Raw genomic sequence first — 20,720 nt, forward strand, 5'->3', positions numbered from 1 at the left:
ACTAGTTAAAACAACATTTTATTACACTCTTATGGCACTATTTTAACATTTGTCATTGATTTTGGTTAGATTATTAAATTTTAGACTATAAGTTATACTTTCAAGTCGGTAAATAAAATATCATTATTAATTATTTAAAAAAAGCTACTCCCAAAATTAGAGAAAAAAAATTTCAGTTAAAATATCGACTTAACCTATATTATTCTTACCTATATCAATTTTAAAACAGTAGTATTCCAATATTTTAAACATTACATATTGTCCTAAAACTTTGTTAATCAAATTATCTTTATTGCATTGTTTATAATCTTCTTAACATTTATAAGTGACTATACATTCAGTTATTTATAGAACATTGCAAGTTAAACGAAAACAAACACAATTACAATAAAATAGATAATTTAATATATATAATTAAAATACATTACATAACAAAATTCTTAGACAGCAAGTCACATGAAATTTTATTGCTATTTGTTAATTAAAAGGGCAATATACTATAAAATAAATCATAAAGATAGGGACAGGAAAAATATAATAATGATCTTTTATAATTAATAATATTTTAACCTGAGAATGCTGAAAAAATGTGTGATATGGCAACATCAGTTAAATTAAGTTATTTTTTGTTGGATTTTCTAGTTTCTTTAAAAAAGTTGTGTTGTTAACGCTAAACCAACATTAGCACTTTCCTAGTTCCTCAAAATTCATGTTATGACCATATCCTCAATAGTCAAGGATGATCGGATTGTTATAGTCGTAGCTGACATCTTGATTATTGACAGCACAAATATTTTAAGCGGGTTTAATAACTTTTTGACCAGTATAACCAAAAGCTTCTTAAATTTCACTCACCAAAGCCTAAAATCGATAAAAAGTAAAATTAACTTAATAATACTAATATAACTTAATAATACTTAATAAACTAATATAGCAACAAAAATTAATATATTCTTTTCGTATTAAAATTAACTGATGTTAATCTTAATTTGTTATCCAATAGTAATTCATTTCATAATTTAAAAACAATTGTTTTCAACTTATCTCATCTAAATTAAATGCAGTTTAAACATTATATGTAAATCTCAGTAATAGGATGATCAGGTGCAAAGAATTATAGAATAAGCTGTAATTTAATGCCATATTTTTTAACATTTTACTAATCCCTGAATATAAATCATTATTAATAGACATATTATAATCGCTATTATTAGTAACAATTTGTTGGTTTTATCGAAAAAGATTTCTCTATATTATTTTTAGAACAAGATTTCATTATCACGGCAGAATGAAAAGCACTTATAGCACTTGATTTTTGAAAGCTATATGAAAAACAAAAAATTATTATGCAGTTTAATTACAAATTTACGAAAATATAAAAATTTTCTTGCTCCTTTTAATTGATAATACTTAATATATGAATATCATAAGTCGTATTGTATGTATAAAAGATAAAAATCAAGATGTTTAAATTAACAAACGTTGGTCTTCAATTTAGATTTAAAAAAATTTAAGGTAGTTACTCAAAATAAATCAAGTTACCTGTAATAAGCTTATTGAATTATTTAATACAATATTCAATTATAGATATTTAAAATTGTCTATATATTATTAATTTTAAGTTTTTTTTCAAGTTAAAAATTCCTGTAGCTGTATGATAATGGTCATCATTGAATATACATTACAATTAATTTATAGGAGTAAAATACTCATTGATCAATATTAGGTTTGGGAGAAGTAACTTTGGTTTTTCCGAATATATGTCATATCAAGTTGTATATCTCTAGTAATATGTATCGAATGACGCCATACCATAGTGAGTTAAAAAGATAACAGTCCATGGGAGATTCCAAATATAAAGTAGTGTAATTGGATTATTCAATCAAAAATTATAGCGCTTTGAAGATGAAGTTATTTTTATCATATTTTGATTTTTTTATTCTGAAAAGAAAAAAAAGTGATGTAGGCTTATTGAAAAATATGTGGCGTGTATGGTGAAGAGTGCTTAAGTGAAATTTTAATGTTAAAGATGCTTACTATCGCTCAATCGTTGGAATTCTTAACGATATCGCTATAGAACTAAACATGAACTATAAATCAGCCTTAAAGCATTTACAAAAGATTATATACCAAATTTAAAGTGCCTAATTCCTACTTGTGAATGGCCACTGAAACTATAAGAAATCGAGCCATATCTTACTATCATGTTTACACCATCAACACAAGTATTGCAATTTACGAATTACAGTAGAGTCTAAGCAATAACCAATAGGCCTCCCTGAATAAATACCTACGGCTTCACTGAAATAATATTAAATCAAAACTGGAAATGACTTTTCTTGCATTTGTAACATTTTTTGTAAGTTCCATGGAACACTTGATCTATAACCACCTCACTGCATTTTATTTTTCATTTGTTTGAAATTCAACAAAAGTGTAAATCCAATTAGCGTTAAATACCTGGATGAAATTTACATCATATTGACTTTCTTGCATTAAGTTATAATTAATTACTTGAACTAATTCTGCTCTGATATGAATAATGTATATAAAGTCTTATTATAATTTTTTGTTGGTGTAATAAAATTATTGGAACATTCTGCACTTGCAATGAATCAAACTAGGTAGCAAATGCAAAGTAATCCATATGGTAAAATAATGTTAAAGTTTAAATAGTAAATTATAGCTGTGAATCTCAACTGTGCTAAGTACATGTATGATGTTATAACATCCCTTAATATCAGCTTGCTTAACTAATAAAGCAAATAGTTCAGAAAGATCTACAATAATAAAATAGTAATGTTAGTCTCCCTTTCTAGTTGAAAATAAACTACTAAAATTGTGCAATATATATTTTCAATAAAGCATCTATAAAGTATAAATCCAATTTTGTTTTCAACAATAGCGAATTCGCGGATGCTCGGATAAAAATTGATGTAAATAAATAAATAACATGCTATAATAAAATCAATATAAATATCAACAATTAGTAGCACAATCTCGATGAAATTTCATGACCGTTCTCTTTGGGGTTGGCTATTTTAGATCCAAATTGTAAGGCCTTCTTTTTCAGTGTAGCCGCCTGTTTCAAGCCTAGGTGGTAAGCTAACGACCGAAGGAGAATTTTCTCCCCTATTCCTAAAGGCAAATCTGATGAAGGGTATGTCCTGTAAAAGGGTAAATTGTAGAGCTTCCCTGAGCGGGGGAAATTTGTTAAACACACTTCTCCCAGCATTCCAGCTTGCGTAGAAACTCCACGACATTCTCGTCCAAGTAGGGTGTTCTCAGTTGGCGTCCATGATCGGAAACCACCCTATCATCTCGACCTAAGTTTCTATAAGGCAAGTTTTGCCAATCTTCGTCAAGTAAATTTTGCAGTCCCTGTAAAAAAACATATGACGTTAAAACAAAAATAATTGAGGAATACAATAGAAATATGTTCTTAAGTATTAGCTATCACATATAATGAATAAAGTTCGGGGAACTAATGATTTGAGTCAATCAAATTAAACAAATGCAATCACGGTGTGGATAAGATGCTTGCACAATGCTAGTTTATGGTGGGAGGTATTAGATGTGGAAAGCGTGCGACTGTCTACTGTGTACACTAGCCCTCACTTTAGGTAATTTTGAAAGAACATATTCCCATAAAAATTGTTAAAGTTCTTCAGGTTCTTATGATGGTTCCATTAGCTATATGCTAGTGCGGAATGATTTGTCAAATTTATTTGAGACCCTAGCCGGAGTTGCCAAGGATATGTTTCTTCACTGCCTTTCAATACAGTAGTAGATGCAATGATGCGAACATTTTTTGAAAACAGATGTGGCGTTCAATATAATAAAGCAAATTTAGTTATGAGTAGATGTATTGCTTCCACGTTGCTGTGATTTAGCAACCTTATTTCATGTTTAAAGGCGAAATCTTAGATCACTTCGTATATCCATTTGATTTCGAGATCATTGTGCAGCTCTTCTCGGTTTTATGATTGACTGACAATCCAATCATTTTTGTTTTAAATCAAGTTGAGAGTATCTTAAAACTTAAAACATTCCGGAACATGCTTCAGTCTCAAACAAGCATTGAATATATGTGGCTTTTATTGTATACTTTCGTGGCAGGTCTTACCCATGTGAAATATCATCATTTACATGAGGCTTTTTAGGATTGAGGTTGGTGTCAATTTATGAGGCAACTTCCACTGGGGAAATCAGATTTACAGCTACATCGGGCTGATAAACAAGATTTATATCTATTGTATCGTTCGGTTGGAATATGTTAGCTAAATATTCTGCGAATAATTCAACTTTTCGAATTTTGATCCTTTTTAATAGACGATACTTTGGCGCAATGCATATATTTTAATCAATTCCACATATTTTATTTTGTGCGATAACCTTTTACCATATGTGTAACTAGTTATTTCATATTCAAACGACTTTTCCTCCACAACAAAATGAATTAAACGAGAGTTAGGTCGTATTAATCACCAATATTTAATATTCGAGTTTTGTAACTTCGAAATAAATGTAACGAGATAATTATAAATTGAAGTGATTTTTATTTATTTTGTTAATACCTCTGCAATCTTCAAAACAATTAAATTAATCTTGTTGATTTATGGAACACATTTAGAAAGAACACAATATCCATTTTAAATATTAGGTTGGTTGTTCAAGAAATACAATACACTATTTTAACGGTCCTCCAATTTATAGATTCCTGTAGCAGTTTGATGAAAATCCAAAGTGCGAGAAAAACTAAAGGAGCTAAACACCTAAATCCGGCGAATAATATGGATCCTGTACTTGTATTTCCCTATATATTGTTATTTTGATGGAAATTAATTGTTTCCTTCTGTCACAAATACATCCAAAAAATAAACTTGGAGGTGATCTACAGACAAAATTCCTTCTGCATCCTAAAAAACTGTCTTTAATTGTATAATACCACTTATAATAAACATTTTTTGTTGATTCAAGATCATAGTGGTAAACCCAAGTTTCATCCATGGTAATAATTCAACATAAAATTTTACGAATCATCCTCAAATCTCTTTTTATTCCACTGTTAGGGAATGTGACACCTACAGAACACAGAACATTTAATTTAATCCTGCTCGTGCTGATGGTGCTCCATAAACTAATTGAACAACTTAACAATAGTATACAAGCTATAAACACTTCAGAAATATCTACATTTTGTACTGTAATGGCTTTTTATCAAATTTATCGGGAATCACAAATCCGAAGATAACAATGATAATTAGAATAATTTTAGCCACAACCAATAGATATTTTAAAATGGGTTGTCTACAAGATAGCTAACGCTTAAATATATCAAAACAAATTAATTCTCTAGTACAATTTCAGAGTATAAAAAATTGTAAAACTTGGACATACGAGTATATAAATCTTGGTATTTGTTAGTAGTACTTTAACTTCATTAACAACAAATGTCATTGCCAAAGATATTGAAGTTAATGACCAAATAATCGTACTTAATGAACTAATATAAATAATGTACTCTGTACTCCAAGAAAAATTAAAGTTATATGTTAAAGGACAAAGTTATTTGAATTGAGGTTATCTATTGAGACCTGAAGGTAGTTGAGAAAAACAAAATAATTCTTAATATCAATAAACTTAAAGGTTCAATTCAATTGAAAGAGAATTACATTACATTTCACTTACTTGTATAGTGGATCCGAATATGAAGTGAGTTAGAGAACGTTCATTTACTGATAATTACGTTAAAATTAAAAAAAATTAGAATAATAAAATACAGGTGGTAATAAAATTTAATTAATAATAATAATAATAATAATAAAATAAAATTTGGTGAGGCTGAAAGTGATTGTTAAACCATCAACAACTAAAACCGTTGAAGCAGGGGATTTGAAAGGCGTCTTCAATCAGGACAATAATGTAAAATTGGCTTTAAAAGACGCTTGTGAAAATCACTCCTTTATTTTGCGTCCAAGAATCTCCATTTCTACGAAAGCAAAAGTATAATATTACCCCAAAAAAGTGACAAGAGGGTATTTGACTGGGGTGTGACTGATTAGTGTTTTAAAAAAGAAATTATATTTGACTAGTTTAGCAGTCACTGGAGTCATTAATGAAGCTTCTATGACATTATTTGTGGTTAATTGTCTATTTGACCCTGCGCATTCACCAAAATTTAACAAAAAAGTTATTAGCTATGAATTGACGTCTTAAATACCATATAAGCAGTTTTATCGAACTGTCTGGATGAATTAATTGATCTGGATACACTATGTACGCTAGGAAGCATCAAAGATCGGGGGCAAGAGATTGGTAAGCTGCCGCAACTGTACAAAGTCAGAATTGTCGCTGAAAAAGTTGATGCTATGTTAAGTTTACCATGAATTACCTCCAATTGATTCTCAACTTTACTACTAGTGATACTACAGCCGGAAATTGAAAAAAAAAAAACAGTGTGAATTGAATAATAAAAAAAGCCAGTGTCTAAGTGCCCATTCTATTATCCAAAATATGCAATATTATACTCATACATATACAAATACTCATACTGTTCAATTCTCACAAAAATTGAGAGCTTGGAAGTTTTGAGACATCCACAATACAATACAGGGATAATACCGTCGGTTTCTTTACGGTGTTATAGAATTTCCAGTAAAGGATTTATTATAATACATGAGACACAAAAAGCCATTTTTATTAAATATCGAGAACGAGAGCATCCTTAAACAAAAATCTTCTCGAATACTTGTAAAATCCTCCCTTATAACATGTTTGTATAACTTTTTTTTGATATATTTTACTTCAAAGAATAGTCTTTTTAAAAATCCTGTAATAAATGTCTGACTTTTTGGAGCATTCTGCAGCTGTTCCGTATGTTTTCCACTAAAGGTCTAGCCTATTTTATAATTGTTCAATCGAAATAATAAAATCAACAAAGATAAGAACAACAGACAAGAAAACTGAGAAAACATATATAACATAAAAATATATGCATAACAAAAGAACTCAATTTTCAGAATTATGTAATGTATTTTTAACTTACTTGCCAAGAATACCGTTTTAAAGCAAATCTGTACCGGATATATCCTCCAAACAATTCATCAGCGCCCATACCAACAATTAACACCTAAAAATGTCCAATTATAAATCATTAGTTATTTTATAGGGTGAATGGTTATTTTATCTCCTATACCACAGGTGGATGTAATACACACCCGACATGGGGTCACGTACTCCTTGCTCTGCCCTTTAGCTGCAAACCACAATGCGCAACCTAGACTATCATCCAGTATCGTATTCAACGGATAAATTAAATCGCCTATATGCACCTCTCGCTCTTTGTCCAGCGCGTCCTTGGTCACGTTGACCTCGACAAAGTTCCATTTTCTGTTGGGGCAGCAGGTTTCTAATTCCTTCAAAGTTTGCCGTCCTGAAAGATTACACCATTGTCATATGCATGTATATATATATATAATACATAAACGATCTTGCAATAAATAAATTAGCTGAGATGGTTAATTGTATAATACTGTAAGTATATGAGATACAATGCAAAAATACTGTGCGAATAATTATTTTACCTTCGATATGAAATAAACATTACATTTAAGCAATTGCTATTGAAATTAAGTTAACAGATTATTGTCCACAAAATTGCTTATATACTATAAGCATGCAACCTAAAATGCATATTCAAATACTTATAACATATGTATTTAGAAATATGTTTTTTTTTGTACATATATAGTAAAATACATACAGAAATATGTGTTAGGAGACAGTGAATCAGTTCAAATTCTGATTAACTTATCCTTTTAAATCTATATTATATGTAAACCATAGATAACGTGACTATATGTACCGTTTTAAACGAAAGTGTTCTGTTGCCGAAGGCAAGAATGTCCGAAGATATTAAATGATAACGAAATTCTAACTAAGATAGGTTGTTGGGATTGCGAATGGAGCTTAAATAATTCCATAGTGAACAATGAAGTAGAAACAGCTGTAGATTGTCTCGTGTTGCCTTCATATATATGATTATAAAAATATTTTTATATTTCTGTTAAGCATTTGCATGTATTTTGATTATTGGTCTTTCATTTAGTATTATTCAGTAATTTTGTTGTTTGATTTGAGGAAATCTGCTACCTAAACCCTTCAAACACTTTTAGACTCTTCTTAGTTTCAACCCTTTAAAAGCAGTGAATTGAATTGTTTATCGTACGAAAACCCAAATCTGACTCCTAAAGAACTTAAGGCAGCTTGAAACAACTGTTTTCAGATATGCGATAGAAAGTATCCTGAAGGAAGGAAAAACTCGAAATAGAACAAACTTTTTCTTGGTGTATTGTAATGAAATATGGATCTATTATGACAATCTCAAGACCAAAAAATCATAACGCTTGTCCAGGAGAGTCATCAATATCGACACTAAATATGAATATTAATGGTCATAAAGTCTTGCTGTTTCATCTTTGGAATCAACAAAGTGCAGTGACTACTCAGACCAATTTAATTGAACAAATTGTTGAAGGATACACTGGTGCATCTCCAATTGGAAGTTCTGTCGCATCCAGCGTACTCACCAGGCCTTTTGATCAGCACTTCAAATTTAGATTCGAAATGCTGTATAGAAAGCGCGACAATGAATTGATTGGATCGCTGCCAAACCAACATCATTCTTTCGATAGAAAGAGGAAAAAAATTGTAGAAAATTATGGAAAATATTCTGATGAATATAAATTCGAGTAAGATACCTGGAAGAGTCCTGCAATTCTACAGCCACAGAGTATCAGAAAATGTTAGGATGTAGTAAAAGCAATCTCAGCTTCTGTTAATGTCAGCTCCTGAGAGAGTTCTAAAAATAATTAAGCCTTTGAAAAGATACATTTAAGCCTATTTAATTTTTTTTTTGATAATCCATGCTCTGAACTCTAGTAGATAATTTAGTACTACGAAGTCTTTTATGGTTTGGTGAAAGACATTGAAGACAGGAGAAAGTAGAAAATGACATTATTATAGACCTGAATAGAAAATTTTCTGCTTTTATAAATTAAGTTATGAAATACTCAGACAGGTGGCATTAGTTCAACATGAAACAGTTTATTTGCGTAAATTTAATAAAACGAAGTGATGGATGTATAGCAACCAAGATACAAAGCAGTCAGAAGGCAGTTTTCACGTATTTGTAATGATACTACAAAAGAACAACCACTAAGCGACATGCTAATAGTATTATTCAAATATTTCCGTACTGATAATCTCCACCAGGTTTCATATAATTATTGAGTAATGTGAAAAGAGCTCTTTTATTGATGAATAAAATATGGACAAATGCCATTCTGATAACCAACACTAACATCAACAAATTGTAACCAGCTTTATTCTTGCTTAAAAAATAGACACGACATTTTGAAACTGATATACTTTCCCGACAAATACGAAATAACTGCTTGGATGTTAGATGTTCTCAAATAATTATTTAAGATGTAACTTTTCCATTTATAATAAAATCCAATACAACGACATTGACAAATGTTTTTCTACACAATTCCTTAGTTGTCACGTTACCCATGGATAGCCAAAGCCTTGAACTTCGCCAAATGATTTTGGCAAAACGAATATTTTGGAAGTGGTGAAACCACTAGGAACTAGAGTAAATTAAATTAGATTAGTTAGAGGCTTATCAATAATGGTCGCGTTATTTACCTGAAATTCGATCGGGAGACTGGTAGTTCTTAGCTTCGTCGAAAGAAACGTTGATTAGATCAATAGGCCGGTTCTTGTCCACGTACTTATCGCATAGCAGAGCCAGGACAGCACAATCAACACCTCCTAAAATAACACAATGCATGATAAAGATTATTTGTTGATTACAAGTACATGCCGATAAAAGGTCAACGCGATAATAAGTTACTATATTTGTTCGTTATAATGATTATTCTCACTATTTTTAGTTCCCATTCACTATATATAATCATATATTTTAAATTATAAACGGAAAAACGTGTAGTACCATTAAACAACACTCAGTAGAATACATAATAAACACATTGAAATTTCTTATCATAAATCCCTATCGCACATAATATTAACAAATAAGTCCCCGGCCTGACACATATATGTTTTTTCGTTAGCCCTAACCTTCAAAAGATGCGTGTATAAATTTGATAGCTGTCGGATCATTAATTTGTGGATTATGGCATTTTGAGTGAAGCAACTTTTGTTATTGTGAAAAAAATTGATAAAAAGTAATAGCTTTTTGAAGGAAAAAAAATACAGTAGAAGCAAAAACTTGGCTTGATGCCGAGTTTCCGGACACTGTCCCAGAAAAATCAATCATCAAGGATTGCTAATGCTAAGTTTAGATGTGGTGAAAAGACGTGAAAAAGGGGTTGTTACCGGCGAGAACATTAAAAAATCCACAAAATTATTTTGAATGCAAATTGAAATTGAATGAAATAGCAGACACTCTAAAGATATCAACTGAACGTGTACATCATATCATTCACGAATATTTGGGTATGAGAAAGCTCTGTGCAAAGTGCGTGCCGCGCGAGCTCAATTTTGACCAAAAACAACGACGAGTTGTACGTAGACGGTAGACAACGTCTACCGTATTCTCCAGATCTCGCCCCCAGCGACTATCACCCTTAAAGGGAACTATGTTGAATAAAAAAAAACTAATTTTGCCAAAAAATGTGTTTTACTATGGTAGGCCGGGGACTTTTCAATTGACTTGTTACATATGTAGTGGTAAAAAGGTTCTTACATTTTGAAAGAATGCCTGGCTTTCGAATTTTGAAAACAGTAACTGTTATAGTTAAGCAGCAGGTAGGCCAAAAAATCTGGATATTTTTTGACGATATGTTTTTGACCGGTATATCGATATTTTTTTCAGCCGATATTTAAATTAAGGATATTTGTTAAATATTATACAAAACACTATTAAATTGGTACTTGATTTTCAAAGTTCAGTGTATTTTGGAACTTAGTTTTAAAGTAATTTTTAAAATATCGCTGTTATTGTAAAAAAAATATATTTTTTTTATACGATATATCTATATTTTTTTAGACCGGCACCCCTAGTAAGCAGAATGAGTCGCATATACATGCTAATTAATTGTTCTTACACCAGTTCGACAACAATCTTACGTATTAAGTTCAGTGATATGCTTTATCAATTATTATGGATATTTTCCTTGACTAGCGCACAAATGCAATTTGACACAGTTGAAATATTTCCATGGGAATATGTTAAGAACTGGCATTGCTTCAATAATAGTAAATGAATAAATAAATGATAATATTAAAGAAAAAATTCTTCGAGCTATTCATAAAATAGAACAAAGAATTGATAATTTACTGAAATATTATAAAGATTATTGCCAAATCACCTGTGGTGTTCATTTCCCTAACATTTTTCTTCACTGTGAATATATTTCTAACAAAATACTTCCAAATATCAAATATTACATATCAAATGGGGTATAAACAAGTTTTTTACATCCTAAAGAAAACCTCACAAATTAAATAATGTAAAATTGTATGATTTAAAACGGCATATCAAAAGATTGGACATATATTAGCAACATAATATTTAAATGTTACTAATTTTGTATCAGCATCACATATTTCTTTTCTTCCATTTCAGTTTTGAGTCGATTAAATGTCATTTGATAATTAGAGAACAATGATGGTTTTTAAGAATACAAGGTAAAGCTGATACAGGTAAAACAAACTGTTGAAAGCGGTTTTAACACAGTTAATTTGGCATCGAATCCAAAAAATGTTGGGGCAAAAGTAAAGCATCATGAGACATCGCTGTAAATGAAAATAAATGCGTTTGAGTGGACAACTTCATATATAAGCTGGTTATAGAAGTAACAAAACGCCCTCCAATCATTTGCAAAATCGTATCATGCAAAGTTTATGAAGCTCTTTATAGAAACCCATCTGCCATATTAACCAGGTTCCATAACCGAACAGAATTTCAATTTTTTAATACACAATATTAAACATAAGGTTTCATATTATTGAGAAAGTCAAATTTAACAATAAAAAAGTGATTAAGGGCAATTAATCGCTGAACAAGATTCTCCCAAACAAAAAAATTGGCCAGATCATCAAAGCAGCCTTGGACTGATAAAGGTGAATTTTGAAAAATGTTTTGTTCCAACAATCCATACTAAGATCAAGATAAAAATACAACTTTATTGTCATTCTTATATAAAATTATATAATGTTTATATATTATTAAGTTAATTATATTTATCTGTTTATAATTTTTCTAAATTATCATTATAAATAATTATAAAACGTTAAAAATATTTTCAAACGAAAATTTTATGATTAAAGAACGTGAAGCAAATATAGAAAATAAATTCACTGCAAAGTAAGTTTCTTGAATATATATATTCTCAAAAATTTCATGGAGCACTCGATAAAACAAAAACAAAAAGTCAATTATCATTAAAAAAACTTTATATCAAAATTGCCTTATATGTAATATGTAATTTACAACTTTATTTGCTTGCTTTGATATGAACATGACGATAACGTTGTGATATAAAGGTATTTGTATGTTGTTGCAACTTAAAATTACTCATTGAGACGTTCAATACTTGCAATGGACTAGACAGTATTTCATACATAAACTAATACTTATAATTTAATATAACAAAATGTTGCTTCTGAATAAAGGGTTCGTTTAACTTAAACGTTTAAATAGAAATTCTAGATAAAAAAATACCTCTGAAGAAGTTAAAATATAACATAAAATTTTGTTGAAAAATAGATGAATAAAAACGACAAATATAGAAATCTGAATTCCTGAAATTCCTTATTTTCGAGCCATTGATGGTCATAAAGAGAAAGTTTTGCCCGCTCGAAAACAAGTAAAATTATTGACATTATTTTCGAACTCCAACGTATTCCAACTCAAAGACACAGGCAATGCCTTAACATTAACAAAACGTTATAGCTATAGCTATATATGTATCCGCGAGAGACCTTGACCAAATTTGGTTAAATTGCTCAGGGTTGGGCAAAGTAAATGAAGAGCCTTTTACGTCAGATCGATAATTGCTAAGAAATTTCTAGATACTTTCATTAATCGGTTGATTTACATATTTAAATGCTATAATATTAGTAATAACAATCAGTGTAATATGTAATGTAATCAGACCAATTGAATTCAAGAGTGTGGTGTAATATTTCACCATGAAAATGTATATAGATATAATTTAACATTTATATTATCTTTAATTAATAATTAAAATTATTATCTTAAGATTATATTTGTTTACACTGCCATACTGAAATTTAATTCAATTAGAAAACAAGTGTACACAAACATCATTAATCATTAATATGAATGACCACTAGTACAGATCAAATATGACTCACATATTAAAAAACCATTCATTAGAATTTGGAAGTGGAGGAAATGACGATACTACTAATATTATGTATTCATCAGATGATGTAAATAGCACAGAGCAATAAAAATAATGATGATTAAAGTTCAGGAATAATTTAGTTTTATTTTATTTTCTAATCTTACCTGAAAATAAGATGCCAATGGTTGCATGATTGCAATTGTCCTTGTTCTGTATGCACTTCCTACAATATCTAGGCTGAGTAGATATTCTTTTCTGTATAGCACCTTCCAAATACTTTTGCAACAACTTGACATTGTCTAGCCACAAATTCGAATTTAGCAGCTGATCCAGTACAGTATTCCCTTCCTCATTTAGGCCAGTATCCTTCAGACTTTTTAAAAGCTTCAAGTTTTCGTTCTCTTCAAAAGCACGAATATCATTAGATGGCTTGTCATCCTCTCTTTGAAAAACATTTCCAATTTCTGTGGATAAGAATGACTCGAAATCCTTTAATTTACTGAAATAGTTTTTGTTCTTATGCTGCCAACAGTACACTTCAAATCTATTCTTTTGGATGTCATAACAAAATGTACCCACTGAAGGCACCTCGATAAAATCGAATTCAGTTTTGCGTTTCGCTACGCTCGTCAGAATTAATGTGTCCCCTTCTTTATTTTTACCTAGTAGTAGGCTTCTTCTGCCAAAAATATCGCGACCAAAATACAGTTTCTTTTTGGCCTTGTCCAGGTAAATGAATGCATAAGGCCCATTAACTTTATATAATTCGTCTAAGGTGTCGTTTTTGATGTTTTCCTTCAAGAAATTGTGGAAGAGTTTGGTGTCACCAAAATTGTTCTGTGTTGCTTCATCAAATCCATTAAAAATATCACCATTGTAAATAAAGATTGATTCCGAATCTTCCAGAGGTTGTGGAGTTAAATTCTTCCCTTGTAGCCACAGCACACTACCAGCAAAAGCTAACGAACAATCATTTGTAGAAAACACTTGAAAATTGAAACTGTCTGGCCCTCTATTTTTGATATTTTGTTCGAATTTTAACTGAAAAGAAATCCGCTTACCCCTGGGAATACAACAACTTAACCCATCAATCACTAATTACCTGACTAATTAAATTATCACAATTATTGGAGAAATTGTTTAGGACACAAAAAATTCCGCACATCCTTAAGACTTTTAAATAAGGTTATGCGTCATCTCTGCGTAAGTCCACGCGTTTTGTTGGTTGCCGAGTTCTATTTAATGGAGGATTATTAATCTTATCACAACATTGCTTTCCAAACTGCGATTAAAACTTATTCTATTTTGGGTTCATTAATATTTAATGTCTTGTTTCTCTATCGATTGCTTCCATGAGCCTTCGCATGATATAACAGAAGGTCAAGATAATCCTTGTTTATCCTGGTACGGGATTCGCGTGTCTTGATAATGTTTAAAATATTAAAGCTACATCGAAATTTTCTTTTATTGATTGTAGAACAAAAAGCTTGTTATAAAGTTGAGTCAGTCTAGCTAGAGACCACCAGGAAAAATATTAGCTATAGATCAGTTACCGCTGAAATGTGGCGTGTGTTAGTCAGTTTCAATTTGTGGATTTAAAAATCGCTATAGGCTGTAACCCAACTGATAAGAACACTTTAATCATCACTATCTACACGCAATAAATTAAAAGTTACTCGTTACTCCCCCGCAATTACCGTCTAATCTACGATAAAGGTAATTAAAATATCACCCTTGTTTTTTTAATGGATATGCCGCAACCGAAGCAACGCGCATGTTTCAAGTGTTGCGTTATTTTGACGCACCGTTTCAAATTTAATTATCTCGTATAATTTGACGCGTCCGAAAGTCTGTGTTCGGAAACTTCATTTTCATGAAGGGTTAAAGGAAATTTAACAGGAAAAGCGATGGAAAAGAAGTTCAGTTCCACATTAGAGGATTACTATAGAAGATTCGTGGATTTACAGGAAAAATTAAAGAAAAGGTAAGTTAATAACTAATGATATATGTAGGTAGTTTTGTTTGTATCGTAAAAAGTTTTACGTTAGAACAGAAGTTTAAATTAAAGTAAAATTTCATTGTTTTAGTGAGGAACAGCGCTTTATCATGGAAAAGAAATTCAATGATATGGTATTAGTCGCCAAAGAAGAGTAAGTAATTTTTTAAAATTATTTATTAGTATTGCGTTATGCTGTTTTTATTATTAATTATAATTGTTAAAAGTTAGAGTTATATATATTTTTCTATTGTACATACATCTCTTCTCAGCACAGTATGTAATATGCATTATAATTAGTATTGCAAAATTGTATGGATTACTAGAGTGAAAACACATGAATTAAAATATAAAAAATAAAAAATATAAAATATAAAATTATTTGGTTTTATGAATGAATTTTCTAAAAGTAATGGGATAATTTATTATTATATTTGAAAAAAGGCCGCAAAAAAAGGTTTAAGGAATATTTACAATGGAAAATATATTATTGTTTTTTTGTTGTTTCTTGGTTATTTATTTAGTTGCCTATGTATCACATTTTTATTTATAAACTTAATATTTATAATCATTTTGTCTTTTAATTATTGTATATATATTTTATTGCTAAAGTAAATAAATTTATACATAATCATTTTGATATATAAGGTATGCCATTTAATTTTGAGATTTTTTTTGTATAAATTCTATGCTTTGTTATTAAAAATGTATTCTTTCATTTTGTGAGTATTTTTACACCAGTCATACTAAATAATGAATTGTCTATTGTGTCCATATAATTTGAGGTTGTTCATCATGCGGATGACATGTCACAGCAATTTTTTATTATTTAAAAGGGATAAACATTCCGAGGTGAGAAAAATTGAATTGTTTATATCTGGAAACTAAAAAATTAATTTTGAAATATGGCGTATCATTATTTGACAACACAATTAGTATAATATTTATATTATTTTATCTTAACAGCCTTACCATCACTACTATGATGATTAAAAACACTTAATTGACAGTTGAATATTAGTTACGTTATTCAATCAGGTGAGATGTGATTAACTATTTTTCTTTAATAATGGATTAAATTTTTTGCAAACGGATATTTTTGAACAATTTTCAAATAGTTGGCCACAATGACATGAAATCTCCAGGTCTGACAAATCAGATTTATCTAGAATTCAAACATATTAATAACCCATTATCTTAATATAAGCAGTGTGAAAAAATATTTCCTGTATTTAAATATAAAATATAATCATGGGTTGGGGAAAAGTAATTTTGTTTTGTTTTCAAAGTGAACTTATTCATACAAATTTCAAACACTAATCGACGATATAATTGTCGTTTTGATCTATGACCTTGCTACATTCTTGATAAAACAATAATTATATTGTTGTAAAATTTATTCCTGGATGAAAAACTGAACCTAATGAATTTCATAAATTTCTTTTAATTCCAAAAACAGCTTTACAGCATTGAGATTGTAAAGACTGGAATAAATAGTTGTCAAATGGGGTAAAATCCGGACTATAAAGTGGATGTTTAAAAACTTCGTAGCCAATCTTTCTCAATTTTTGCCAAATCACTAAAGATGTATATGGAATAGCGTTGTCTTGACGTCATGAACGACAACGCCTTTTCTACTAATCAATTCTGGTCATTTTTTAATCATCTGTTTGCAATTGAAAGTCGGGTTAGTGGTTTGGTTAAGTTCAAGTAACAGGTCAATTGAAAAGTATCCGGCCTACCATAGTAAAACACATTTTTTGGCAAAATAATTTTTTTTATTCAACATAATTTCTTTCAAGGGTGATTTACTGATTATAGCGACCCTCCAACTTTTCGATACCATTTTTGTAGTATGATTTGTCCGTTGCTTCAAAATAGGCCTCAGTTTCGGTGATCACTTCTTCATTCGACGAAAATTTCTTCCCAGCAAGCATTCTTTTCTGATCCGAGAACAGAAAATAGTCGCTGGGGGCCAGATCTGGGGAATACGGCGGATGAGGAAGGAATTCGAAGCCCAATTGATTGATTTTTGCCATCGTTTTCACTGACTTGTGACACGGTGCATTGTCTTGGTGAAGCAGCACTTTCTTTTTCTACAAATGCGGCCATTTTCTTTCTTTCTTTCTCTCTTCACGCACGCCATAATCTTGCCAGCCGACTGTTGCTTTTTCCCACGCTTTGGAGCGTATTCATCGTGTGCAGTCCACTCGGATGACCGTCGATTGGACTTCGGAGTAAAATGATGGAGCTATGTTTCATCCATTGTCACATATCGACGCAAAAACTCGGGTTTATTACGCTTGATCATCTTCAAACACTACTCTGAATTATCAACTCGTCGTTGTTTTTGGTCAAAAGTTAGCTCTTTTTTTTTCTTTGCACAGAGCTTTCTCAGAGCCAAATGTACACGTTCAGTTTATATCTTTAGAATGTCTGCTATTTTATTCAGTTTCAATTTACGGTTATTTAAAATCATTTTGTGGATTTTTTAAATGTTTTCGTCAGTAACAACCTGTGTTGGGCGTCAACTGCATTCACCGTTTTCGTTGCTCATTTTACCATGTCTAAACTTAATATAACAATGTTGATTGATGGTTGATTTTCCTGAGAGTGTCCGGAAACTCGGCATCAAGCCAATTTTTTGCTCAAATTGTATTTTTTCCCATCAAAAAACAATATTTTATCAACACGCAAAATTCTTTTTCATGCATATTTTTACCAATAACAAAAGTCTTCACTCAAAATGCTATAATTCAGAAACTAATGATCGGACAGCTGTCAAATTTATATACGCCTCTTTTGAGGGTTAGGGCTAACTAAAAAAACATATGGATTTAATTCTAGTAGCGCCATCTATGTGTCAGGCCGGGGACCTGTCAGTTCATATACTCTTATTAATCAATTATGTTTTGGATCGATGTTAACTATTGGGAGCTGATGACTTTTCAATTGATCTGTTATAATGAACAAGCAATTGTTCAATCCCGTCGAGCCTTTCTTGACATCCTTGTGACATCCATACAAAACAAAATATGATAAATATGTTGGGGTGTTTTTTGGACTGTAATCTTTTAAGCGAGCTATAATTTGTCTTTATTCAATCAGCATTGAGTCATTGAATGAGTTTGTTGGCAATGACAAATTATTAACTTATTTGTTATAAAAGTGTGTAATTATTATAAATAATTTCAGAGAGCAAATGCACTATAGGAGGTTGCGTTCCCAATATAAGAAGTTCCTGGAAGAAGACCGAAAACGACAATGCAGAAACGAACAAATTATCCGAAACTTGGAACGCGTAGAGACGAGGATTTCCATGCTCTCGGCCAAAACGGAAAGAATCGACGAGCTCCGGAAACAGTACCAGATTTATTTACAAAGGATGTGCGACCACCGATCACATTCCAAAATGATACCACCGATCAAACGTAGCCGGAGCAGAGACCTACCTTCCTATCACCCAGATAAAGCGACCCAAACCATGGACATTCAGTCTTCACTCTTTGACCGACCTTCCCTGTCGAAATGTCAAGATAACGAGTCCCATAACGAGAAATTGGAGATCCTAGACCACTATCTGCAGAACTTGTCCAGTCAACGATGCAGAGACGAGGTGCTTAGCGAGGAAAGTCCAATTTGGAGTAACGACTATCAGGCGGGGACGTCCAACCAAGCCACCGTCATAGCTGACGACATCATGAACTCGATTTACTCTAGGTATTACAACAAAAGTGATATTTTACCAAGTAATAAAAAATCTGATGACGCTGTCGATAAAACTGACTCAAGACTGGTGCCCGATAATAACAAGAATACAAGTCCTGAAATATACTCTCCTAGTAAAAAGGAAGAAAAAGAAACTTTTAATAAAACCGAGATCTTGCTACAGAGTAGGAAACAAAATGAAGTTGTTAATAAAAACGAGGAGAGACAGGAGCTCGTAGAGCCTACAGAAAAATATCCAGAAAACGTCATCCTCGATGAAACACCAGAAAAAAGCTCCTTTAAACTGGTTGAGAGCTCTCGAGGTCTGTTTGAAGACACCTACTCAGATATCTCCAACGAGCAACCTCGCCCAGTAATTTTAGACACTGAAAAGGAAGGAGAAGAGACTCCAACTGTGAATGTCACTCTTGAACACCAGGACCAAATTCAAATTGGAGCTTCAGTCACGGAAATGGCCTTCCATCAACAGGAATCAATAAATCCTCTAGAAGAAACATCCCAATATCAAGCTAAACTCGAAAATCCAGTTGAGGAACAAACCAAAAATCCCGAAAACGTCACGTTTAACTCGGAAGTTGAAGCTCAACCGATTGAATCTGCGATCAATCAACAATATATTCAGAACGATCAGTTCTCAACTCCCCAAGATCTCGAAATCGACCAAGATCAAAGTGATAATCCAGAAATATCACCTACCGGTGTTGATCAAACTGCTGATGCTGAACAACCTCCAGTTCAAAAATGTGATGATGATGAAGTTGATAATCCACCTGTTGAAGAAAAATCAATCAATGATACACCACAACCTGATCAAAAAGATGATCGCGATCAGGAGAATCAAGTTATAGCAGAACCAGATCCTGTCCAACAAGTATATTATGACAACAACAATCAGCAGATGGTATACGATCAGGGCGGTGTGGATTATGAACAGTCGCTTCAGCCAGGTCAAGAACAACTAGCCCAGTACGATGATCAGAGTGCTCTGTACGATCAGGAGCAGTCCCTTCAGTATGAGCAAAATGGGCAGCCCGTTCAATACGACGAGAACGGCCAGTTGATCGATCAGTACAATCAGTACCAGCAACAGGTGTTTTACGATCAAAACGGACAAATTGTTCAACCTCAGTTTGACGAATCGGGACAAATGATTCCGCAGTACGACGAAAACGGGCAGGTCATGGTTGTTTATGATCAAAACGGACAGCAATACTTCGGAGAACAGTACGATCAGTCTCAGCAGCAATATTACAATTACACGGAGCAGGAGCAAGCGCAATTTGATGCGGAACAATACGATCAATATCAAGCCAACGAGCCTCAGCAACCCGATGGTGAAAACATGGAGAACCTGGCCGAAACTCCTGCAGAACCGGAACCAGAAGCTCCAGAACAGGTTAATCCTGAGGAAGAAGTGAAGACGGCCAATGTCCTGGAAATGTTGGATACAGATACGGAAAGCGTGAAGCAGAACGTCAGTAAAGTATCGAATGAGAGTGATTTTGATTTTAGTTAGAGTAATATAATTTTTATTAGAATAGTTTAATCAAATATACCTGTTTTAATATCTGATAATAAAGTTAAAATAT

At 31.6% G+C, this 20,720-nt stretch overlaps 2 protein-coding genes across 3 annotated transcripts; one reads left to right on the top strand and one right to left on the bottom strand.

Annotated features, from left to right (window-relative positions):
- Nucleotides 1-2,834: 2,834 nt before the first annotated feature.
- LOC143200656 (asparagine synthetase domain-containing protein CG17486) lies at nucleotides 2,835-14,662 on the bottom strand. The gene is made up of 7 exons (XM_076411198.1): nucleotides 14,509-14,662; nucleotides 13,571-14,447; nucleotides 9,715-9,840; nucleotides 7,221-7,435; nucleotides 7,049-7,132; nucleotides 3,224-3,381; nucleotides 2,835-3,167 (listed from the first exon to the last, which is right to left on the bottom strand). The coding sequence occupies exons 1-7, from the start codon at nucleotides 14,569-14,571 to the stop codon at nucleotides 2,987-2,989; spliced, it is 1,704 nt and encodes a 567-aa protein (XP_076267313.1). The 5' UTR covers nucleotides 14,572-14,662; the 3' UTR covers nucleotides 2,835-2,986.
- A 291-nt stretch (nucleotides 14,663-14,953) lies between these two features.
- On the top strand, nucleotides 14,954-20,720 carry LOC143200653 (uncharacterized). 2 transcript variants are annotated; one of them, XM_076411193.1, is made up of 3 exons: nucleotides 14,954-15,390; nucleotides 15,494-15,556; nucleotides 18,598-20,720. In XM_076411193.1, the coding sequence occupies exons 1-3, from the start codon at nucleotides 15,314-15,316 to the stop codon at nucleotides 20,645-20,647; spliced, it is 2,190 nt and encodes a 729-aa protein (XP_076267308.1). In that variant the 5' UTR covers nucleotides 14,954-15,313; the 3' UTR covers nucleotides 20,648-20,720. The 2 variants fall into 2 exon arrangements, with proteins under 2 accessions (XP_076267308.1, XP_076267309.1); XM_076411194.1 differs by lacking the exons at nucleotides 14,954-15,390; nucleotides 15,494-15,556 and adding an exon at nucleotides 16,199-16,254.

Source organism: Rhynchophorus ferrugineus, unplaced genomic scaffold, assembly GCF_030347505.1.
Source record: "Rhynchophorus ferrugineus isolate W39M unplaced genomic scaffold, kcgeb_rfMv2 rfM8, whole genome shotgun sequence".
NCBI lineage: Eukaryota > Metazoa > Arthropoda > Insecta > Coleoptera > Curculionidae > Rhynchophorus > Rhynchophorus ferrugineus.